Source organism: Phocoena sinus, chromosome 15 (assembly GCF_008692025.1).
Source record: "Phocoena sinus isolate mPhoSin1 chromosome 15, mPhoSin1.pri, whole genome shotgun sequence".
NCBI lineage: Eukaryota > Metazoa > Chordata > Mammalia > Artiodactyla > Phocoenidae > Phocoena > Phocoena sinus.
In genome coordinates, this window is record NC_045777.1 from 78,470,655 (window position 1) to 78,495,491 (window position 24,837).

The window sequence follows — 24,837 nt, forward strand, 5'->3', positions numbered from 1 at the left end:
CATTCGTTATTTTTATTAGTTGTCATTATTATGTTAGCTAGGCAATGGGAGGAAAGATTAGTTCAACAGGTAGAAAACCAGCCCAAAAGAATACTCAAAGCACTTGTGAATATGCAGTATCTATTTTTCTGGAATGAAACTGATTCATATTTTACAGAGGGGCAGTTCCTCCTCTGCAAAATGAGAGTAATTCCCATTTTGTAGCATTATGAGAATTTCCTGATAATAAACGTCAAGTTCCAGGGTGCAGGAGCCCACCCAATGGGAGCTAGTGTTCCGCATGGGGACATTCTGAGCAATCGGGAAAAGTGGGCAAGGGCTCGGCTCCGGCCTTCCGCCGTCCAGGACCGCTGGACATCAGTCCCTGTCTGTGTCCGCCGTCAGGTCCTGCGTTTGGGCGCAATGTCCACAGGCTCCGGCTTCTCCCTGCACCGGGCAGGATGCTCCCACCCTGCCAGGCCTGTCTGGCGTGCGGCCCCGCCTCCGTGCAGCGGTTCCCCACGGGCCGCACAGAGAGGGCCTCCCCGACAAATCTCACAAAGACGAAGACCAACGAACGTCCCTTATTGGAGCGACCAGCCTTCTCGGAAGGCGATGCGGTCCGGTCTCGCCTTCCACTCACTACCCAGACCGTACACCAGGTCTCCCATAGCAACTGCCGTCAATAGCAACTAGCGCCCCCGCCAGGCCAGTGCCCTCTGCGCAGGCGCAGAAAGGGGCGGGCAGAAGGCTTCCGCTCGCGCCCAGAGTCCCTCGCAAGCAAGGGGCGGTGCCTGCGTGATGGCGTCATGGGGTGAGGTCTCTGGAGGCGGGAAGAGGCGGCGGGAGAATGGAGGCGCAGGAGAGTGGCGGTGGCAGTGGCGAGTGCGGGGCCCAGGACCCTGACCCGGCCCCCAGCAAGGCCCCCGGCAGTGCCGGCCAGTACGAGCTGCCGTGGTGAGGATCTAGGCCATCAACGATGGGTTCTCTGGGCATGTGGGTGGGCGAGTGGCGGGCCGTGTGTCCCGGGGTAACCAGGGGCGGGAGCTCATTTGGCGGTCACCTGAGCGGAGCAGGAGGCCCCGGGGTGGTGTCCAGTAGATTATTATTTGAAGAAGGCAAGGGATGTGGGTCGCTAAGCCCACCGGGTGTGGAGAGTGACCAGTCTGAACTCTGGAAGCGGGGTCTTGGTCAGAACAATGCTTATTGTGATAATAGCCGCTCGCTGCGACCACCCACGGTGCACCAGGCGCTGTGCCAGCCGCGACTCTGATGGTCGCTCGGCGGGAAGTGTCGGACGCAGATCCGGAATCGGGATGGTGTGAAGGCACCCGCCTGTTTTCCGTGGCTTGCTCACTTTAAATAGCAACATCCTGGGCAGCTGGGAGGAAAGGTGACTTGGGAAGTCACCTGCCAACAGGCGCAGGTGTAGGGCAGGCGCTCCACTCGGTTTCCACTCCCTGTGCGCACTTCTCGGGACTCTCCACCGGGCGTGGGAATGGTTTCCTCCCTGTCCGCTGCGTATTCCCATCCCTCCAGCCCACCCCTCTTCTTGGCGAGACCAGATACCTAAATGATGGGCAGTATAGCTTACTGGAATATCTACGCTGTGCTACCCAGTCCCCCCGCCACTAGCCACATGGATGCTAGTCCGAATTGAGATGGGCTTGTAAGTGTACAATACACGCCGTTATTTCAAGGACTTAGTTTTAAAAAAGCTCATTAGTAATTTTTATATCGATTACATGTTGAAAATGATATTTTGAATATATTAGGTTCTCTATACTAGTAACATAACTTCACCCATTTTCTTTTTACCTTTTTAAATGTGACTGTGAGAAAGTTTAAGGTTACATATGTGGTTTGCATTATAATTTTCACACGACCCTATTTTAGATGCTTAAGATACTTCAGTGTGCGAAACAAATCCTGTTGTCACAGAGCTTACATTTGATAGAGAAAGACAAAGTAAAAAATGAACCAGTAGACATAGAATATATTTGATGCTGACAGCTTCTGTGGAGTAAATCACTATGGTGGTCAGGGAAGGCCTCTGATGAGATGATATTTGAGTAAAGACCTGAATTCAGGAAAGAAGCCACGTGGCCATGGAGGCAGAGAGAGCTTTCAGTCAGGGAGCAGCTATGAAGGTCCTGAAGGAGGAGTATGTTTGCCTTGTTCAAAGTGTAGCTGAGAGGGACTTCCCTGGTGGCTCAGTGGTTAAGAACCTGCCTGCCAATACGGGGGACACGGGTTCGAGCCGTGGTCCGGGAAGAACGCACATGCCGCGGAGCAACTAATCCCGTGCGCCACGACTACTGAGCCTGCGCTCTAGGGCTTGCGAGCCACAACTACTGAGGCCGTGTGCCACAACTACTGAAGTCCTGGCGCCTAGAGCCCGTGCTCTGCAACAAGAGAAGCCACCGCAAATGAGAAGCCCATGGACCACAACGAAGAGTAGCCCCCGCTCACTGCAACTAGAGAAAGCCCGTGCAACGAAGACCCAATGCAGCCAAAAATAAATAAATAAAATAAATTTATTTAAACAGAACAAAATCTAGCTGAGATTTCAGCTCCAAACATTCCCAGCTGGCGACTCCTCCCTCCTCTGGGCTTCCACAGCCTGTGGTTTTCATAAGCAGTTTAGCATTTTAGTGGGATTTGCCAAGCTGTATCTCCCCTCTAGTGGGAAAGCCCTTGAGAGCAAGAACTATGTTTTGCTCATGTCTGCACCTTCTACCTTCTTCCCGTTGAGTGTGCTAACTCCTTACACACCGCTTGGCACCTGGAGGGGGCTGAGCATGAAGAATAAATGAGGAGGAACAAGCATGCCCCATCTGCAGACCTTGGAAGAGAGCTGTCTCTGTTTTCTGCAGTATGCGGCAAAAAAGCTTTGCACGCAGCTCCTTCTGGTGCAAAACCAGTACCTGGAGGGAGTACAAGCTAAGAGTAAATCAGGGACTGTAATAAAGGCAGAGGAAGCCTGACGGTCAAATCATTGCAAATCTAGTTCCACTTCTATTCTCAGAGCCAGAGAAAGTCACTTTCTCTCATAGCATAGCTTGCTTAGTAGAAGTATTGGTCTGAAAAGGCCACTAGGCTGTCCAGTCCACACAGCCTAGTAGGATCACAGGATAGGCCTGCGGTTTCTGTCTAGTCAGCCGTGCTGGGCACCTGGCACAAGTCTGCAGACACTGGCAGTTAAAGGATGAGAAGGGGCCCAGTTGCATCCATGTCTGTCAGAACAAATGGTGTCAGTGCTGCGTGCGCTGGACCTCTGTTGTGATGGGCAGACTGTGTGGCCACACAGTGTCACATTTCTCCAGATGGCCTGCTCTGGCCCTTCTCCAGCAGCAGCAGGTGTTTCTCTGCTGTGGCGGGTTTGAAGTCTTTGGTGCACACTTCTCACGCGCTTGACTTTTCAGATGGCACTCGGGCATCTCTCTAAATTTAAAACCTGCAACCATTTGATGTATTTTTATTGACTGTATATCATCTTCTGACAAAGCTCCCAGAATTGCCCTTTAGTGCTTCCTTTTGGGTAGCGTGAAAATAGCCGTGTCAACATCTTTATGCATTTTCTTAAAAACAGGGTTGAAAAATATAGACCAGTAAAGCTGAATGAAATTGTCGGGAATGAAGACACAGTGAGCAGGCTGGAGGTGAGTTTTTAAAAGAGGATCTTACATCTCATTATTGTGACTTTGATAAGCTCAAGGCATTTGGAGGAAGACAGCCAAGGTAGCGAGCTGGGGGCTGGCCACAAATCCAGAAGAATTAAGGGAATGGGAGACATTCAGTTTGGAGAGGAATCTAGAAGACAGGGTGGGAAACTTCAGATGTTTGAAGGACTGGCTCATTGGAGAGGGCTTATCAGACTTGTTTTGTATTCTTCAAGAGCAGAGGTGGCAAACTTTGTCTGCAAAAGCCGATGAATAGATATTTTAGGCTTTGCAAACCATATAAAGTCTTTGTCAAATATTCTCTGTATTTTTTTTGGCCGTGCCGCATGTGCAGCTCGTGGGATCTTAGTTCCCCTACCAGGGATTGAACCCGCGCCCCCTGCAGTGGAAGCGCAGTCTTAACCACTGGACCCCCAGGGGAAGTCCCTTTGTTTATTTTTTAAACAACCCTTTAAAAATGTGAAAACCATTCTTAGCTAGGGGAGCTTATGAAAACAGGTCTCAGGGTGGACTACCCCCACTCCCCCCACCTTCCTCTCCATCATAATTGCTAAGCCCTGCCTAAAGCAACTAAGTGACAAGGCAACCGACTTCAGGATGACACAAACCGGGAGCAAGCAGAAACGGTCAGCAGTAGAGGAAGCTTTGAATTCCCAGCCCTAGAGGTCTTTAGGCAGAATCTGGAAGCCCAGCTATCTGAGACATGACAGAGGCGGTCTCTGTAGTAACTGGGGCTTAGACTTCAATAGCTACCAAGGTATTTATTTATTTTACAGAAGTATTCATTTGGCAAATATTTGAATATCTTCTCTGGGCTAGTTACGGTGCGGTTTTAGGAACTGTTGATATAATGGTGGACAGACTAAACCTGAGCCCAGTTCTGCGTGGGATTTACAGTTGAACCGGGGCAGCATTAAAGTCGGCAGGCCATGTGACAAGCACTCCGCCAGGGGACGTACAGGGGCTGTGGGGGCATGTGGGTTAGTTCAGGGAAGAGTTAACCTGCTTACAGAGTCCTAATTCCCAAACGGAAGAAGTGACACCAAAGCTAAGTGAGTGGGAGTCAGCCAGACTTGGGGGGTCGGGGGTGGAGAGAGGGGAGGCAGCAGGAACAGCATGTGCAAAGGCCCGGAGGTGAGAGAGAGCATAGCTTATTCTATGGCGGTGGGGGGTGGGGAATGCCATCTGAGTGGAATACAGAGTAGTGCTTTACCGACATGGATGGCATACGAATCGCCTGGGGATGCTGTCAAAATTCAGGTTCTGATCTGGTAGTTCTGGAGTGGGGTCAGAGAGTCTGCATTTCTGACAAGCTCCCAGGAGATGCTGATGCTGCTGGTCTGTGGAGCCTACCAAGTAACGAGGCTGTAGAGCACATGTACTGGGGAGTGGGAGGGGTGAGCTGGTGAGGTGGGCAGGGCCTCGCGAGCCAGATTTAAGGGTTTGAGTCATCCAAGAGTTCCAGTCAGGTAAGAGTGTTTTCAGAGATGTGTATTTTAGAAAATTGGTTATGTTACCGTATGGGAAATGGATTGGAGTGGGGCAAGATTAGATGCAAGGGGCTTCCCTGGTGGCGCAGTGGTTGAGAGTCCGCCTGCCGATGCAGGGGACGTGGGTTCGTGCCCCGGTCCGGGAGGATCCCACATGCCGCGGAGCGGCTGGGCCCGTGGGCCATGGCCGCTGGGCCTGCGTGTCCGGAGCCTGTGCTCCGCAACGGGAGAGGCCACAACGGTGAGAGGCCCGCGTACCGCAAAAAAAAAAAAAAAAAAAAAAAAAAAAAAAAAAAAAAAAAAAAAAAGATTAGATGCAAGGAGACCAGCCAATGGCCTGTTGAAAGCAATGCAGGCAAGAGGTAATGGGCTAAGAAGAATCTAAAAAAGAGTGGATATATGTACATGTATAACTGATTCACTTTGCTGCACACCTGAAGCTAACACAACATTGTAAATCAACTATACTCCAATAAAAATTAAAAAAAAATAATTTTTACAAAAGAGGTCACGGGCTAAGAAAGTGGCAGTGGGCTGAAGAGAAGGAAGTGGTCTCCAGATAAAGGAGCAAGAGGGGCCCAGCCTTTGTCATTGAGGGGCTGCATGGGGTGAGGGAGAAGGCCAGTCAGGGATGACGGTGACCTCCAGGTTCCTGGTGTGGGCGGGAGGGTTGATGCCGTTGACAGTCCATGGAAGGGGAAACATGGGGGGACCTCAGGTTTATAGGGGAAAGTGTTGAATTCAGTTTTGAGTGTGTGGACCTGAGTGTTCCACGGGGCATCCACATGGAACAGGTTGTAGCCATGTTTGCTACACGGGCCTGTGTGGTTGGGGAGACCTGGCTCCTCAAGTTTGCAGATCAACCAGTTTTAACGAGCATTTCTTCCTTCAGGTCTTTTCGAGAGAAGGGAATGTGCCCAATATCATCATTGCTGTGAGTACTGGGTCCTGGCCCTGTCGGACATCTTGGAGGCTCGTTTTCGCCCCCTCTTAAGCGCTTTCTCATGTACAGAGCTTCCTCCTCAGAGAAGCCCATGACCACCAGAGCCCATACCATTCCCACCTCCCACTGGTCAGGCCTGCGGGTTGGTTGCCGTATTGATTTGGTGTGTGCTATGGGTTGGGAGGGCTCTAGGCGGGGGCTGAGCACAAAGAGTGGTGAGCAGTAAATCGGGAGTTCTCGTTATGTTCATTCTGTTGGCTTGAAGCACTTACTGGAGATCTCATTCCTAGGGCCCCCCAGGAACCGGCAAAACTACCAGCATCCTGTGTTTGGCACGAGCCCTGCTGGGCCCGGCCTTCAAGGATGCCGTTTTGGAGCTCAATGCCTCAAATGACAGGTACACCTGGGAGTTAGGCCTGAAGGGTGGCGAGTGTTTTACATTTTGAGCTGTTATAGAAACCACATTTTTCAGGTCTCTGTAGCGCTTATAGAGCTTGTTTTGCTGGCTTTATGTTTTCCTTTCATCTTTCCAATGAAAGAGAATGGGGATTGCTGGCTTGTTGATGTGGCATCATAAGCACTTGACTTATGGGTTTAGTTTTTTTTTTTAATGGAGATTTTAAAAACTACTTTTAATTGTGCTGAAATACACATCGCATCAAATTGACCATCTTGGGACTTCCCTGGCGGCGCAGTGGCTAAGAATCCGCCTGCCAATGCAGGGGACACGGGTTCGAGCCCTGGTCCGGGAAGATCCCACATGCCGCGGAGCAACTAAGCCCATGTGCCACAACTACTGAGTCCGTGCTCTAGAGCCCGCGAGCCACAACTGCTGAGCCCACGTGCCACAACTACTGAGCCCGCGTGCCTAGAGCCCGTGCTCTGCAACAACAGAAGCCACCGCAATGAGAAGCCTGCCTGCCACAATGAAGAGTAGCCCCCGTTCGTTGCAACTAGAGAAAGCCCGTGCGCGGTGATGAAGACCCGACACAGCCAAAAATAAATAAATAAAATAAATAAATTTATTAAAAAAAAATTTGCCATCTTCACCATCTTTAAGTGTACAGTTCAGTGGCGTTGGGTACATTCACGTTGTTGTGCAACAGATCTCCAGAACTGTTGTCTTCTTCCCAAACGGAAACTCTGCACCCATTAAACAACAACTCCCCATTCCCCTCCCCCAGCCCTTGGCACCCACCATGTGACTTTCTGTCTCTATGAATTGACTATTCTAGGAACCGCACACAAGTAGAATCATACAGCGTTTGTGCTTTTGTGACTGGCTTATTTCACGCATATTTCAGGTTCCTCCATGTTGTAGCACGTGTCAGAATGTCCCTCCTTTTTCAGGCTGAGTGGTATATACCACTATGTTTTGTTTATCCATTCAGCTGACAATGGACACTGGCGTTGCTTTTATCTTTTGAATATTATGAACTGTGAATAATACTGCTGTGAGCAGGAGTGCACAAATATCTCTTTGAGACCCCGCTTTCAATTCTTTCAGATATAGACTCAGAAATGGAATCACTGGATTATTTGGTAATTCTATGTTTCAATTTTTGAGGGACCGCCGTACTGTTTTCCATAGTGGCTGCACCATTTTACATTCCCATCGACAGCACACAAGGGCTCCCTTTTCTTCACATCCTCACCAACACTTGTTATTTTCTGTTGTTAGTAACCATCCTAATGGAGGTGGGCTGCTGGTTTACTTTTTTTTTTAATTTATTTTTGGCTGCGTTGGATCTTCATTGCTACACGCTAGCTTTCTCTAGTCACATGGAGCGGGGGCTACTCTTCGTTGAGGTGCACGGGCTTCTCACTGCGGTGGTTTCTCTTGTTGCAGAGCATGGGCTCTAGAGCGCAGGCTCAGTAGTTGTGGCACATGGGCTTAGTTGCTCCGCGGCACGTGGGATCTTCCTGGACCAGGGATCGAACCTGTGTCTCCTGCCTTGGCAGGTGGATTCTTAACCACTGCGCCACGAGGGAAGTCCCTACTTAATTTACCATCTTAACCTTTTTGCTTTTATTAATTAATTAATTTACTTATTTATTTTCAGCTGCACAGCGTGGCTTGTGGGATCTTAGCTCCCCGACCAGGGATTGAACCCCCACCCATGGCAGTGAGAGAGCCGAGTCCTAACCACTGGACTGCCAGGGAACTCCCCCAGTTTACTTTTTAGACATGGGATAGTAGAGGATTATAAAATGAGGACCTGTTGAATAAAATGTCTGCAAAGTCTGCCTTTGCTTATTCCCTGAGGACGTGGTTCTCTCCTCTGCAACGTTTTCCTGGTTTTGATGATGTATACAGACCTGAAACGGGCTCTGTCGTGTGAATGCAACTAACAGCTCATTGGATGCCATGAACACGCCTGCAGTTGAGCCGTTTTGTAAATGCCGATTCCAGATAGCAGATACCAGCAGAAAATTTTGGTGGCTCTTAACTTTGTTGAAGAGAGAATGGCCCATAATTGCAAATACTTTCAATTTTAGATTTATTGGAGGGATCCATACAATGGCTTTTTTTGGTTCCTTTATCATCTATTTCCTTCCAGGAACCTTATTATACACACCTGCCTTCAGCTTTTGATCACTTACAAACTGTACCCTGTAAATGTGGGTGTTCGAATATCAAAGATGAACGAATACTGTCACATGTTCTTTTTTTTTTTTTAATACAGTTATTTATTTATTGGCTGTGTTGGGTCTTTGTTGCTGCTCTCAGGCTTTCTCTAGTTGTGGCGAGCGGGAGCTACTCTTCATTGTGGCACTCGGGCTTCTCATTGCAGTGGCTTTTCTTATGGAGCACGGGCGCTAGGCTCATGGGCTTCAGTAGTTGTGGCACGCAGGCTCAGTAGTTGTGGCTTGAGGGCTTAGTTGCTCCACGACACGTGGGATCTTCCCAGACCAGAGCTTGAACCCGTGTCCCCTGCATTGGCAGGCAGATTCTTAACCATTGCACCACTAGGGAAGTCCTGTCACATGTTCTTTTAGCAAAACAGGATGGTCCAAGTTCTTGTCACAAGACATTGGAGAGCTAAGTACTTCCTGTTGAGTGACTAACTGGGTGAAAATATGTTTCGTTTTTGTCCTTAGAAATATGTTCACACCTTGATTCTTAAGTTTGAGAAAATTCATGGAGGATTTTGGCATCTGAAGACTCATAGTCTAAAATTTTGTTTATGTGATCTATTTCACCATCAGCATCATCAGAGTCTAGAATCCTGCTGTCTCTCTACTTCATTTTCTGACTTGTCTTATAATGATGAAACATCTTCCGCTGTCATTTCTTTTCTCTGTGACATTATGGGTAGAAAATGAAAATTTTTGAATTTTTGGCTGTGGTCAATGAAAGCTTTCAGATGGTGTATCTGAACTACTTTTGTATCTTCCAGAAAGATAATGTAGTACCTCACAAAACAAAAAACCGAAGGATGAGGCAGTAGTAACAGTTTTTCCGAATATTGCATCGATCTTCTAAGCATTGCCATCGTTCTTTCATTTTATTTTTGTCTTTTTTAGCATAGTTGGGAATAATTGATGAGTAATGATGAAATAAGTACTAGGATGATGAAGTAGCAAACATTTTAAGATATAGGAAGCATAAGATTACTGAGACCCCCAAAATGTATCTTAGATTATAAAGAATCCAATGGACCCGTATGATAATTGCAAGATAAAATGAGTTTCATTCTGTTTTTAAAAAGTAAGTAAATTTTTTCCTTTGTTCTTCTGAAGACCTCCAAGAAGGAATAAAAGTAATGAATGACAATCCTTATAAATAGTTAGATTGCCCAAAAAGAAACTTAAAAACTAAAGTTGGGTCCATGATGGTGTCCTGAGGGTTAAAAGTCCCCGTGAAGGTGAGTGAATTGGTCTCAGAAGGTGACAATAATATTGTGGCTCATTGTTTCAGGGGCATTGACGTTGTGAGGAACAAAATCAAAATGTTTGCCCAACAGAAAGTCACCCTTCCCAAAGGGAGACACAAGATCATCATCCTGGATGAAGCAGACAGGTAGAGTGCTTTGCCAAGAATTTTTTACCTTGATCTCTAAGTCTTTTATCTGGCTGTATTAAATCAGGAGGAAAAGCTCTCACCTTTGCACTTCTGTGACAGATTTGCTTATCACATCTTCAAAAGAGGTTTAATAGAGGCCTGAGCCCTAAACCTGATCTTAATTAAGTAATTTACAAGCATTTGTCTAAGACAGTTAATGTGTTTGTTCCAGCATCACTTACATGCATAATTTAAATGATTTTTTTAAATTGTGGTGAAATATATCTAACAGAAACTTTACCATTTCAGCCATTTTAAAGTGTACCATTTAGCGGCATTTAGTACATTCACAACATTGCACGATCATTACCAGTATAAATGAAAAAATGTTAAGCGCCGTTTACAACAATAACAGTAACTCATGTTCTTTGAAGAAACTTTTAAAGATATGGGTAATTTCTTGCTTTATTTTATCTCCTGTTTTTCTACACTGTGCATTTTTACATAGTTGAGATGATAATAATTATAATTTTTGTATCCTGGTTTTGCGTTTTAACGCGAAAAGCAGAGTTCCATGTTATTGTAATCTTGTTGTGAACATAGGTTTTGTTTTTTTTTTTTTTTTTTGTGGTATGCGGGCCTCTCACTGTTGTGCCCTCTCCTGTTGCCGAGCACAGGCTCCGGACGCGCAGGCTCAGCGGCCATGGCTCGCGGGCCCAGCCGCTCCGCGGCATGTGGGATCTTCCTGGACCGGGGCACGAACCCGGGTCCCCTGCATCGGCAGGCGGACTCTCAACCACTGCGCCACCAGGGAAGCCCTGAACATAGGTTTTAATTGCTGTATTCTGTTCCATTTTGTTCCACAGTGGGGATACACCTTAACCATTTTACTGTAACATTATTTACAGCAGTAAGAGCCGCTAACATTGATCCAGCACGTATCTGTAAGCATTTGCATTATGCTAGGTGCTCTGCTACACACTTTACACGTTACTGTTTTATTTAATTGTCATAACAACCCTCTGAGGTGGGCAGTAGCATTATCTCCTTATAGGCGATGACATTGAGGCTCAGATAATTTGCCTAAAGGTCCCACAGGACTGGATGAAGGAGCTTTGAGGTGAGCCCAGGCAGCCTGCCTGCAGGGCCTCTGCTCTGTCCGTGTGCAGCCTGTCTGCGTGAGACCCACACGGGGTCCCGGAGAGAGACTGAGCATGCCCAATCAGGAGTGTAGGCTTCCCAGGGTCCGTAGGAGGGGATTTGTGTCCCGTGGACCTTGGGTCCCAGCTGCAAACCGCCCCTTGTGTTTTTCTTCTCAGCATGACTGATGGAGCCCAGCAAGCCTTGAGGAGAACCATGGAAATCTACTCCAAAACGACCCGCTTCGCTCTTGCTTGTAATGCTTCGGATAAAATCATAGGTGAGGGTCAGCTCTGCATGGCTCGGGGTCCACGTGCTGTTCACGTTGGCTCTTTAGCAGCAGAAGAGAAGGGGCTTTTTGATCGCCTGCCGTGGGCTGAGCACTGTATAGTCCGCTTTCTCATTTAATCTTATATAATTCTATGAGGAGGTATTATCAGCTCCACCTTAGAGATGAAAAAAACATGGAGCTCAGAGAGGTTGAATAGTTTGCCCAAAGTCTCACAGCAAGCCGAAGAGCTGGGCTCGGAACCCCAGGTCTGCCTGACTCTTGCATCACAGGCAGGTGTGATGTTTTGGTATCCCGTGAGCAGTGTCACGGTCACGGCCCCCGCGCAGATGTGCTCTTGCGTTTTCTGTGTGTCCGGAGCACTTGGCACACAGTGTGTCTGCATGCTGGGTTTTGTCGTTACCAGGAGTTGCCTCCCCTGTGAAACCTCACACGCTCATCTTCCTGACCTGGCGTTGGTCCTTCCAGCCCCCTCCCTCCCCCCCCCTTCCCTCCCAGCAGTCTGTCTTGTTCCTCACTGCTTTGAGCCCTCCCGCCTCAGTGTCTCAACTTCCTGCTGGTTTCACATCCTTCCCTTTCTGATACAGACTGTGAGCACAGCCCAGCTTTTTTTCACTCTCTCTCTGACTATTTCTCACAGCTCTCTTGTCCCTCTGTCCTTGCCTCACATCCGCCCCGCTAACCCCCAGCCTGTGTAAGCTCAGCCGTCCGGCTCCTCCACCCAGACAAGCGTGGTACTGACCATGATGCCCCCCAAAGTCATTGACTCCAGCCCCAGTGGGCTCGTGGCCCTTGACCTTCCCCAGGTCATGAATCTATTCCACAAACATCTACTCTGTTCCTAGTAGGTGTCAGGCACCGGGCTAGTGCAGAGCAGACAGAATTTAACAGGAAACGTTCTCTACCTTCAAGACACCCATGGTGCAGTGGAGGAAACTGTGCTAAAAGGTCTTGATTTATGGCCGCGTATGTTGCTTGTCTCCTTACCAGTGGTAGGACAGGTCTGGGAAGGCGGGAGCCGTGTTATACTTAAAGAACTGCCCCCACCCCCCAGTGCATTTTTTTTTAATTTAAATTTTTATTATAAATTTTACTGTAAAAGTGAAATGAACAATATCCTAGAAGTCAAAATTCTATCTACAGGTAATGGCAAGAGTAGGGAAACTACAGAGTCTAGATTTTACCAAATAATATTCAACTTTCCAGATCAGCAGCTTAACTGGAAACAACATGAACTTCGTAAGCAAACAGATTTCAAATCAAATCCCTGCTCCCCTAACTAACAACTGAGTGGTATCAAACAAGGTAGCTGTGCTATCTTTTTTTTTTTTAAACATCTTTATTGGAGTATATAATTGCTTTACAATGTTGTGTTAAGTTTCTGCTGTATAACAAAGTGAATCAGCTATATGTATACATATATCCCCATATCTCTTCCCTCTTGCATCTCCCTCCCACCCTCCCTATCTCACCCCTCTAGGTGGTCACAAAGCATGGAGTTGATCTCCCTGTGCTATGCAGCTGCTTCCCACGAGCTATCTACTTTACATTTGGTAGTGTATACATGTCAATGCTACTCTCTCACTTTGTCCCAGCTTACCCTTCCCCCTCCCCGTGTCCTCAAGTCCATTCTCTATGTCTGCGTCTTTATTCCTGTCCTGCCCCTAGGTTCATCAGAACCATTTTTTTTTTTTTAGATTCCATATATATGTGTTAGCATACGGTATTTGTTTTTCTCTTTCTGACTTACTTCACTCTGTATGACAGACCCTAGGTCCATCCATCTCACTGCAAATAACTCAATTTCGTTCCTTTTTATGGCTGAGTAATATTCCATTGTATATATGTGCCACATCTTCTTTATCCATTCACCTGTCAGTGGACACTTAGGTTGCTTCCATGTCTTGGCTATTGTAAATAGAGCTGCAATGAACATTGTGGTACATGACTCTTTTTGAATCATGGTTTTCTCAGGGTATATGTCCAGTAGTGGGATATCTGGGATAGTGGGATAGTTCTATTTTTAGTTTTTTTAGGAACCTCCATACTGTTCTCTGTAGTGGCTGTATCAATTTACATTCCCACCAACAGTGCAAGAGGATTCCCTTTTCTCCACACCCTCTCCAGCGTTTATTGTTTGTAGATTTCATGATGATAGCCATTCTGACCGGTGTGAGGTGATACCTCATTGTAGTTTTGATTTGCATTTCTCCAATGATTAGTGATGTAGAGCATCCTTTCATGTGTTTGTTGGCAATCTGTATATCTTCTTTGGAGAAATGTCTATTTAGGTCTTCTGCTCCTTTTTGGATTGGGTTGTTTGTCTTTTTGATATTGAGCTGCATGAGCTGCTTATATATTTTGGAGATTAATCTTTTGTCAGTTGCTTCGTTTGCAAATATTTTCTCCCATTCTGAGGGTTGTCTTTTCGTCTTGTTTATGGTTTCCTTTACTGTGCAAAAGCTTTTAAGTTTCATTAGGTCCCATTTGTTTATTTTTGTTTTTATTTCCATTTCTCTAGAAGGTGGGTCAAAAAGGATCTTGCTGTGATTTATGCCATAGAGTGTTCTGCCTATGTCTTCCTCTAAGAGTTTTATAGTGTCTGGCCTTACATTTAGGTCTTTAATCCATTTTGGGTTTATTTTTGTGTATGGTGTTAGGGAGTGTTCTAATTTCATTCTTTTACATGTAGCTGTCCAGTTTCCCAGTGCCACTTACTGAAGAGGCTGTCTTTTCTCCATTGTATATTCTTGCCTCCTTTATCAAAGATAAGATGACCGTATGTGCATGGGTTTATCTCTGGGCTTTCTATCCTGTTCCATTGCTCTATATTTCTGTTTTTGTGCCAGTACCATACTGTCTTGATTACTGTAGCTTTGTAGAATAGTCTGGAGTCCGGGAGCCTGATTCCTCCAGCTCCATTTTTCTTTCTCAAGATTGCTTTGGTTATTGGGGGTCTTTTGTGTTTCCATACAAATTGTGAAATTTTTTGTTCTAGTTCTGTGAAAAATGCCATTGGTAGTTTGATAGGGATTGCATTGAATCTGTAGATTGCTTTGGGTAGTATAGTCGTTTTCACAATGTTGATTCTTCCAATCCAGGAACATGGTATATCTTTCCATCTGTTTGTATTATCATTAATTTCTTTCATCAGTGTCTTATAGTTTTCTGCATACAGGTCTTTTGTCTCCTTAGGTAGGTTCATTCCTAGGTATTTTATTCTTTTTGTTGCAGTGGTAAATGGGAGTGTTTCCTTAATTTCTCTTTCTGATTTTTCATCATTAGTGTAGAGGAATGCAAGAGATTTCTGTTCATTAATTTTGTGTCCTGCTACTCTACCAAATTCATTGATTAGCTCTAGTAGTTTTCTGGTAGCATCTTTAGGATTCTCTATGCATAGTATTGTCATCTGCAAACAGTGACAGTTTTACTTCTTCTTTTCCAATTTGGATTCCTTTTATTTCTCTGACTGTTGTAGCTAAAACTTCCAAAACTATGTAGAATGATAGTGGTGAGAGTGGGCAACCTTGTCTTGTTCCTGATCTTAGAGGAAATGGTTTCAGTTTTTCACCATTGAGAATGATGTTGGCTGTGGGCTTGTCATATATGGCCTTTATTATGTTGAGGTAGGTTCCCTCTCTGCCTACTTTCTGGAGAGTTTTGATCATAAATCGGTGTTGAGTTTTGTCAGAAGCTTTTTCTTCATCTGTTGAGATTATCTTTTTTTTTTTTTTGCGGTACACGGGCCTCTCCCTGTTGTGGCCTCTCCCGCTGCGGAGCACAGGCTCCAGATGCACAGGCTCAGTGGCCATGGCTCACGGGCCTAGCCGCTACACGGCACGTGGGATCTTCCCAGACCGGGGCACGAACCCATGTCCCCTGCATCGGCAGGCGGACTCTCAACCACTGCACCACCAGGGAAGCCCCTATCATATGGTTTTTCTCTTTCAGTTTGTTGATATGGTGTATCACATTGATTGATTTGCGTATATTGAAGAATCCTTGCATTCCTGGGATAAACCCCACTTGATCATGGTGTATGGTCCTTTTAATGTGCTGTTGGATTCTGTTTGCTCGTAATTTTTTTTTTTAAATATTGACATATGTCGTGAATTTTTAAATTTATTTATTTATGGCTGTGTTGGGTCCTTGTTTCTGTGCGAGGGCTCTCTCTAGTTGTGGCAAGCGGGGGCCACTCTTCATCGCGGTGCGCGGGCCTCTCACTATCGCGGCCTCTCTTGTTGTGGAGCATAGGCTCCAGAGGTGCAGGCTCAGTAATCGTGGCTCACGGGCCCAGTTGCTCCACGGCATGTGGGATCTTCCCAGACCAGGGCTCGAACCCGTGTCCCCTGCACTGGCAGGCAGATTCTCAACCACTGCGCCACCAGGGAAGCCCTGTTTGCTTGTATTCTGTTGAGGATTTTTGCATCTATGTTCATCAGTGATATTGGCCCATGGTTTTCTTTCTTTGTGACATCTTTGTCTGGTTTTGGTATCAGGGTGATGGTGGCCTCGTAGAATGAGTTTGGGAGTGTTCCTCCCTCTGCTGTATTTTGGAAGAGTTTGAGAAGGATGGGTGTTAGCTCTTCTCTAAATGTTTGATAGACTTCGCCTGTGAAGCCATCCCCCCAGTGCATTTTGCATAGGGCTATGCGTGGATGGGTCTGTTTTGTGATTTGAAACTGCAATTATTGGTGGAGAAAGGTCTGGCCCTCCCTTTCCATGAAATTAATTTTTCTGGTCTATATCGGTAGCATTCTGATTATTTTTTAATCTCTAAAGGGATATAAGAACCATGTAAACCAAATCTCTAAAGAAATGTATTGCTTACCTTTAGAGGAGATGGTTCATGATCAAATCACTGCAGAGCTGATTTTTGAAACTGTCAGTAACAACCTCACCTTAGCTCCTGGAGTTACACCAGTTAAGGGAGAGCTCTGCTTTCTTGGAGGAAGGCTGTGGCTGCTTTATTCTGACGTGTATCTGAATTCACAGCTTTTGGTACTTCTCCAAAGAGAAAAATCTATGAAAGGAAACTTCTAGTGTAGTTTGCATATCAACTGCTTTTAGATAAGAATTCCATTGTGGTTTTTTTGTTTTCTTTTGTTTTGTTTTATTTTATTTATTTTTTGGCCGCACCGCGTGGCACGTGGGATCCTAGTTCCCCGACCAGGGATCGAACCCAGGCTCCCCGCATTGGAAGTGCGAAGTCCTAACCACTGGACCACCAGGGAAGTCCCAAGAACTCCCGTTTCGAATTGGTCTTTCTCTTGTCTGTGCTGTTAAGCCAAATATGTAAATAAGGTTCTGTCATGAATCTTCCTGATTTCAGATAAATTGAAATGAACTCTTAGGAAAGCCGTTCTTTGAAACGTCTCATCCATTGGACAGATGTTGAACACAGTATTTTATGTGCACAGCATCTCCTCTACCCAAGGCACAGTGGAGGCTACAGACCTGTATGAGGCTCTGTCCCTGCCCATCAGGGGCTCACACAAGGCGGGGGGTGCGTCCCGAAGCCAGCAAGCCCTGAGCCATCTCAGGTCCTCCCTTTTCTGCTCACCACCACGGCCAGCCCCTCACCAGAATCGGATCCAAGGTCATCCCACCTCCCCAGTGTCTTGAGCCCCTACCCCTCCTTCCCTCACTCTAGGTCTGGCCTCAGTTTCTCCCCTTCACTGGTGCAGTGTCCCTGCAGCTTCTCTGCACCTGAGTCACCAGCTGGCTGCCGGGGTCTTCTCAGCACAGGTCTGACCCTGCCACTCCCCCACTGAGCCCTTCAGTGGTCCCTCATTGCCCACACAGCCACGCCCGCCCCCATCCTAGCACACAGGAGCCCATTCCCCGCAGCCTCATCTCCTCCTACCCTGTGTGATACAGCTGCACAGTGCCTCACGGTTCCCCAGAGCCCCTGTGCCCTTTCATCACTCTTGCCTTTGAATGTGCTGTTCCTTTTGCCTTTCCAGCCTGGAAAGCTCGTCCCTAAAGGCCCAGCTCAGAACTCACCTCCACTGAGCTGATCGCTCTCTGGCTGGGCTCCTGGAGCCGTTCCTACAAACCTCTTCCTTGGCCCTGTCCCAGGGTGTGGGGACGTCCCTGTTGATGCTCACTCCTCTACCCCGGCAAACCGAAGCTCTGAGGGGCCGGGGCCTGGTCGTGGTGTTCGTCCACTGCATCCCTGGGGGAGGTAACCGGTTTCTTTAATGCAAATAAACGAACAGGAACATGTTCCTTGAAAGTGTATGTGAGAGCAAAGGAGGGGCGGTCACTTCAGTCTGGGGTGGTCTGGGCCGGCTCCACGAGGAGGAGGGTGGGGGAAGAGCTTTTTCAATGATGGTTGTGATTTAAGTGGGGAGAAGCTGGGAAAGGACATCCTGGGTGGGAAGAGCTGCCAGGAGAGCACAGGTCGAATTTTCCATGGGAGGCACGTGGGCTTAGGAGAGGAGAGACGGGTGAGGTTTGCGGAAGATTTTATGTAGCAGGGTCAGAGGTGGTCTGTACTGTGACCTTGGTGGGCAGTTGAAGGGTCTGCCTGGGCAGGCAGAGGTGACGACGGGTCAACACATTTTGAGGAAAGCCAGTGGGGCAGCAGAGCACGATGGACCAGAGACCCACTCGGGGCGCGGAGATCACGGAGATGCTGTTGTCATGGTCTGAACTGAAGGTCAGGGATAGCACCCAGAATCCGGCATTCGTCCATCTGGTGGTTCTCATGGGCATCAGAATCTCCCGTGGAAGCTTAAGGAAGCCACGCAGGTGCCCTGTTCTCACCCCAGACTGGCTGGGTCGTGACCTGCCCAGAAGGGCCCAGACGTGCCTCATACCCGTTGGTTCAGGAGTCCACCTGCGCGTGCACTGACTCTCCTGTGGGCTGTGGCACGTGGCTGTCTCTATCCTGGAGGATCTATTCCCCTTCTGGAAGCCCTGGCCAGCCAAGGTCAGCCTGGGCAGTCCTAGCTGAGGCCACTATTGGTTGATATTTTGAAATTGAGCCCTGTTTGCCAAGTCTCTCTTGAGCCCTGCTGGGCAGGGGTTGTGGTGCCAGCATGGCCGGGCCACGTGGCTCTTGCGGCTGCTTCCGAGCAACTGAAGGACCGACGGGGTCACGCCGTGCTTTGCTGGGGAGCCTGACTCTCTTCCTGTCTCGTGCAGAGCCCATTCAGTCCCGGTGCGCAGTCCTCCGCTACACCAAGCTGACCGACGCCCAGATTCTTGCCAGGCTGCTTTGTGTCATCGAGAAGGAGAAGGTGCAGTACACGGACGACGGCCTGGAAGCCATCCTCTTCACCGCCCAGGGTGACATGAGGCAGGTGCGTGCGTCACCGCTTGGGCGCCGGCCTCCCGGGCTTGCTGCGCCCCTCGTTTGGGGGGAGAGGGGGGCGACTGCTGCCTGGGGATGAGTGTAGCCAGACTGGGGAACGTTGACCCGATACACTGGTGGGGCCTCGGGCCAGTGGGGAGCAGGCCTGCAAGTAGGGGGGTAAGTTCGGATCCCAAGACGGGAGATGGGGCGGGCAGAGACTGAAGATCACCCTGGCCTTGTTTCTGTTCCTCGACAGGCATTGAACAACTTGCAGTCCACTTTCTCGGGATTCGGCTTCATCAACAGTGAGAATGTGTTTAAGGTAAAAGCTGGCGTGGGCATCACAGTCGACAGAGCATCGTGTACCTGCCGGGGCCAGCAGAGGAGGGCGGGTGGGCGGTGTTGGGAGGAGGGGCACAGACTCGCCCCTGCGGAGAGCAGGAGGGGCTTGGCTGTGGTGTGGTGTGGGTGGTGGACGTGGCCCGCTGCTGCGGCAGGCCCGGGGCTTCCACGTGTGTCCTGTTTGGTCCTCACACATCCCTGCACGCAGATGTTCTCATCATTTTGGGGCTGAGGAAAGAGGCCCGAGATCACGCTGAGGCTGGGGGCCCTGTCCAGGGCAAGCCTGTTCCTATTCCAGGTGGGAGATTGGCCCCCAAAGACCTCCCAGTTCTTAAGTGGGTTCAGAGAGTCCACTGGGCAGGTCATCTTCCCAGTGATGTAAGACAGGTGACTCGTGGCTTTGAAGCTGCCCCTTGCGTGTACATTCCTTATTGGCTCTTGTGAATTCACCTTGTGTGAGAAATCTGTAATGATGATGTCAGAGGCTTTCCCTCACCACACTAGGTCGACACCGAACTCTATTTGGTGACGACTCTGGTGGCGAGAGAGGCATTCCCAAACCTGGTTCTGTTTGCTGGAGAATTCCATGTAAACAGCAAGTGAAGATGGTGGGTACCTAGGTTGCCCAGACGTGGGTCTGCCAGGGCTCCTCCTCGGGTGGCCCCCCTCAGCCCCAGACCGGCCTCTCTCTTCTGTTTGGTCAGGTCTGTGACGAGCCCCACCCCTTGCTGGTGAAGGAGATGATCCAGCACTGTGTGAGTGCCAGTATCGATGAGGCCTACAAGGTGGGTCTCCTCCCCCTTTCCTGACGCGGGGTAGGGGCGGGGGACCTCTCGCTTCTTGAGCCGGGCAGAGAGGGCGCTCCCTGTGCTGGGGACTTTGCTCCATCTCATTCTTAACTGATGCTGGGAGTTGGGTACCCTCTACAGGTGAGAAAACTGGCTCAGAGGCTAAGCTCGTTGCTCTAAATCACACTGCTTGAAAGTAATAGACCTGGAATTCAAAGTCATGCCTTTCTACTCGAATTATATTCTCTGCAAGAGGAATTTGTCCTCCTAGGACATGAGGAAAGAACAGCCCAATGCCTTGCTTTGTAGAGAAAAGCCATCTTTCTCTTTGTGGAGGGGAGCTGTCCCCCTCTATCTTCCTGGAGAGCCTGGGAATGGGCATCCTGGGACCCAGAGCCTGGTCTTATGAGCAGATTCCAGTGGGCATCGCTGGGGTGTCGGTGACCCTCAAGTCCACATGGGGGGCACTGATGTGATCTGAGGCCATCGCTCTGATTGCAGCCGGTTTCCCTCCCCGTGCTGCCACCAAACTAAGCTACAAGCTGAGTGGGTTTAGGGCAGAGCTCGACCTCTCGTGAAACTGGCGTGCAAGGCAGGGAGACCCAGGCACGTGGCCTGAAGGACGCCGTCAGATTTATGGACACGGGGCTAACCCCACCCCCTGCATTTGCCCCAGGGAGCCAAGGACTCCAAGCCCTGCAGTTGGGGTGGGGTGAGCGTTGGAACCGGGGCCTGGGTTTGAGAAGGCAGGAGGCTGAGACCACTGCGGTCATCTCTGCCCTGGTCAGGATTTGTTCAGGCCTAATCGTCCCGGGGGTGTTCATTAATAAGAGTGGCAGCTCAGAGAGCGTAGCAAACACTCTGGGGTGCTTACTGGGACGATTAAAAAGTCTTTTTAAGAGCCTTGGATAAAGACGTTACAGGGTATGGTGGTAGACCGTCTTGCAGTATGGTTTAACACATTTGCAGTACTATCTCTGCCTGCTGGGAAGATCGATCACCCCACATGACCTAAAGGGTGCGGCCCACCAGCAGGGCCGCTGCGTTGGGCCGATTCTTAGAAGCACTCGTGCTGTCTCAGATGGCCTGTCTGCTCCCAGCTGTGTGACGGGCCTGAGACTGGTGTGGGTTTGACCTCACTTCCCCCGGTATCCTTGTTCACACAGTTACGCGGCCTCCGTGTGTTTTCTTTTGTCTAGATCCTCGCTCACCTGTGGCATCTTGGCTATTCCCCAGAAGACATCATTGGCAACATTTTTCGAGTGTGTAAAACCTTCCAAATGGCAGAATACTTGAAACTGGAGTTTATTAAGGTTAGTGAGAGTAGCGCAATGCTTCTCTCGTCAAGAACGTGGGCCACGCTGAGGTTTTGTTTTACTCACAGGCCAGGCGCCTGGAAGATGCTCAGTCAATGGCCGGTCATCCTGGGGGCTGGGGGTTTGTTTAAGTCAGTCCTGCCAGGCAGTTGACCTAGTGTTCCTTGGAATGACTCTCTTTACGAGAGAGGTGTTTATTTGTTTGTTGTTTAAGTGAGATTAATTGAGGTGTAATTTAAATAGAGTAAAATTCAGCCTCTTGGGTGCATTCTGTTGGCAAAAGCATTCAGTCTTGTAAACACCACTACAGTCAAGATGTGAACAGCTCTGTAATCTCCCCAAATGTATGGGCTGCTTTGTAGTCAGCTTGTCCCCCCTAGCACCTGGAAACCACTGACCTCTTTTCTATTTGGGGGACAGAATTTTCCAGAAGGCCATACAAGTGGAATCAAGCAGCACGTAACCTTTCATGTCTGGCTTCTCTCACTTCACTTAATGCCTTTTGGATTTGTTCACCTTGTTGCCTATGTCGGTGGGTCCTTCCTTTTCATTGCTGAGTTGTGTTCCCTCGTGTGGACATCCCACTGTTGTTCACCAGTTGAAGGACACTTGAGTTTCCAGACTTTGGTGACAATGAATAGAACCACTATAAACATCTGTGTACATGAGCTGGTGTGAACATGAACCCCAGTTTTCATTTCTCTTGGGTAATTTCCCAGGAGTGAGATTCCTTGGTTGAATGGTAATCGAAGGGTTAACTTTATAGGAAACTCCCAAACTTTCCCAAAGTGGCTATAGAATTTTGCCTTTGTATCAGCAATATGTGAGCATTCCAGATGATCCCCCTTCTGGTCAGCACTTGGAATGCTCAGTTGGTCTTTTTTAAGCCCTTCTAATAGGTGTATAGTAGTATCTCATTTTGGCTTTAATTTGCATTTCCCAATAACTGATGATGTCGAGTACTTTTTCATGTGCTTATCTGACATCCATGATCTTCTTTGAGGAAGTGTCTAAGTCTACCCTTTTTTTTTTTTTTTTTTTTTTTTTTTTGTGGTACACGGGCCTCTCACTGTTGTGGCCTTTCCCGTTGTGGAGCACAGGCTCCGGACGCGCAGGCTCAGCGGCCATGGCTCACGGGCCCAGCCGCTCCGTGGCATGTGGGATCTTCCCGGACCCGGGCACGAACCCACGTCCCCTGCATCGGCAGGTGGACTCTCAACCACTGCGCCACCAGGGAAGCCCTACCCATTTTTAAATTGGGTTGTTTGTGTTCTTATTACTGCGTTTTGAGAGTTCTTTATATATTCTGGTTGCAAGTCCTCTGTCAGATATGTGTGTTACAAATGTTTTTTCCCAGTCTGGCTTTTTTTTTCTTTTTCATTTTCTTAGCAGTACCTGTCAAAGAAATGTCAGCAACCTTTTAGGAAATAAATTGAACTCCTCAGAGTTCATTTTCCAGCTGGAGTTTGAGTTCACTGCATCAATTTTGAGCAAACCGTTCATTTAGATGTTCAGATTTTAAAAACTAAACTTCTTCCCTCACTTATTAACCAGATTTAAATTTGATTTTTTCTTTTTTCAGGAAATTGGATACACTCATATGAAAATAGCGGAAGGTGTGAACTCCCTTCTGCAGATGGCAGGGCTCCTGGCCAGGCTGTGTCAGAAGACAATGGCCCCAGTGGCCAGTTAGAGCAGAGAACTCATTCGCTGGGTTATGAGTCCCCGTCACTGAGAGGCAGGAGTCATAGCCTTCTGATTTGGAAAAAGTGCTGCCTTGGATGGCCCTGGAGTGCATCTTCCTTGCCGTCACCTTCCAGTACATCTCCCCTGCTCCTGGAGCGTTTACCCTCAGCCTCAGACTCGTGGTGGGGTGACAGCGTGGAAAGGCCCCAGAGACGCTCCAGGGCCCAGTACCTGATCTGTGCATGTGTTGGCATTTTAGTAATAAAACCGTACAGCTTTGTCAGCAGAAGGGTGGCAGTGCAAGGCCACAAGGAAAGCTGGCTTCCCGTCTCTGTGTATACGCCCCTAGCGTCCTACAGGTAGAAAGGTGATTTCGATAATAGACTGGACAGGCTAATCTCAATCTTTCTAGAAGCCTAGAGGACAGTCCCACAGGGTGAGGCAGGGTTTGTTGTAATTTATCAGCTTCTCAGAACAGCCCAGGGCCCTGAGCCCTTCAGAAAGGACTTGGCAAGAATCACAGAGGAGGATGGTGCAGGCAGGCATAGGGGACCCTCCCACCAGGTCGCCTTTTCTGTGCAAACGGGTGTACTCATTTGCTTTAGAATTTCTCAGTGAATTTTGCATTAATTTGTGGAATTGCTTTTTCTTTTTTGGCAAGGTGTTATTTTTTTTCCATGTTTAAAAATTATGAAAAAGGTCAGTTGTACGTAAAGCAGAGAATGATACGGTGAACTTCCACAAACTCATCATCCATCTTAGCAGTCTTACCAACACGTGGCCTGTCTTGTTTCCTCTGTGCCCTACACCAGCACCAGCGTCCTACCCCACTCCCAGATTGTTCTGGAGCAAATCCCAGGCAGGGTTAGACACGTGTCCAGACCACGTGGTTGAACGGATGCAGGAAAGGCTCCAAGGTCACTGGTTCTTTGCGGTTAGGGTTTTGATTAAGAGGGGGGGAAAAAAATTAGGGTCCTCAGAAACTGCAGGGTGAAGTTTCACAAAAATACTTCGGCATACCTTCTCAATTTTTTTTTGTTTGTTTGTTTTGTTTTTTGGCGCACGGCTTGCGGGATCTTAGTTCCCCAACCAGGGATCTAACCCGGGCCCCTGCAGTGAACGCACCGAGTCCTAACCCCTGGACCACCAGGGGAATTCCCTACCTTCTCCATCTTAGTTTTTGTCTGGAGCCTTTTGGGGTCCTTACGAGGCGATGGGATGCTTGTGCCCATTGTGCAAAGTGAGACCCCAGCTTCCCACACTCAGCGACAGCGGGGCAGGACCCCCTCCCGCTGGAGCCTCACTGCAGCCCCACCACACCTGTGCTCAGGCCTAAGCTGTCCTCTCCACGTCGTGAGGCCAGGACTGCGGGGTGTGAAGAGACAAGTGGCCAACAGCCGTGTTCTAGATGGTTTTTCTTCTAATTTCCTAACTTGCAGCATTAACTTCGTCTCACAGAATCGGTGCAGCATCTGGAAAGAGGGTTGGACTCAGGGACCAAGTTCTTGTCCCCAGCCTTCTCTCTCTCTAGGCCTCAGGGTCCCTTTCTTTGAAACAAGAAGGCTGACTTTCATTGCCTTAGAAGGTTCTACGTGAAGCAGGGAAAGCAGACGGGAGAATCACTGCCCTTGAACTGGAACGGTTTCCTGAGATGTTTCGGTTGGGGGAGGCATTTTGTTTCCCTGACTCTGGCTTCTCTGACTCAGAAGGTCCCTTGGACCCCATCCTTCCCACGAGACGGTCCTGTTTCTGCTCAATCAGCGGAGGCTTCAGCCCACTGCACTGCACCTGCCCCCTCCCCAGAACCGCGACGTGCTCTGTCCACAGCAGACACTCCTGCTGAAGGGTCATGAAGGTGGCCGTGGCCTCATC

At 48.5% G+C, this 24,837-nt stretch overlaps 1 protein-coding gene across 1 annotated transcript; it reads left to right on the forward strand.

Moving 5' to 3' along the window:
* The first annotated feature begins 791 nt into the window (after nt 1-791).
* Nucleotides 792-23,614, forward strand: RFC2 (replication factor C subunit 2). Its single transcript, XM_032603975.1, has 11 exons — nt 792-936; nt 3,572-3,641; nt 6,045-6,086; nt 6,386-6,492; nt 10,018-10,119; nt 11,421-11,521; nt 18,683-18,840; nt 19,090-19,155; nt 19,880-19,960; nt 21,163-21,276; nt 22,862-23,614. Exons 1-11 carry the CDS (start codon nt 830-832, stop codon nt 22,970-22,972), a joined length of 1,059 nt encoding a protein of 352 aa, XP_032459866.1. The 5' UTR covers nt 792-829; the 3' UTR covers nt 22,973-23,614.
* The last annotated feature ends 1,223 nt before the right edge of the window (nt 23,615-24,837 follow it).

What these genes read in the sequence shown, in the direction of transcription:
- RFC2 (XM_032603975.1), top strand. Translation starts at nt 830, where the DNA reads ATGGAGGCGCAGGAGAGTGGCGGTGGCAGTGGCGAGTGCGGGGCCCAG. An exon ending in GTATCGATGAGGCCTACAAG is followed by an intron (nt 19,961 to 21,162) that starts GTGGGTCTCCTC and finishes TCTTTTGTCTAG; the next exon opens with ATCCTCGCTCACCTGTGGCA. An exon ending in TGAAACTGGAGTTTATTAAG is followed by an intron (nt 21,277 to 22,861) that starts GTTAGTGAGAGT and finishes TTCTTTTTTCAG; the next exon opens with GAAATTGGATACACTCATAT.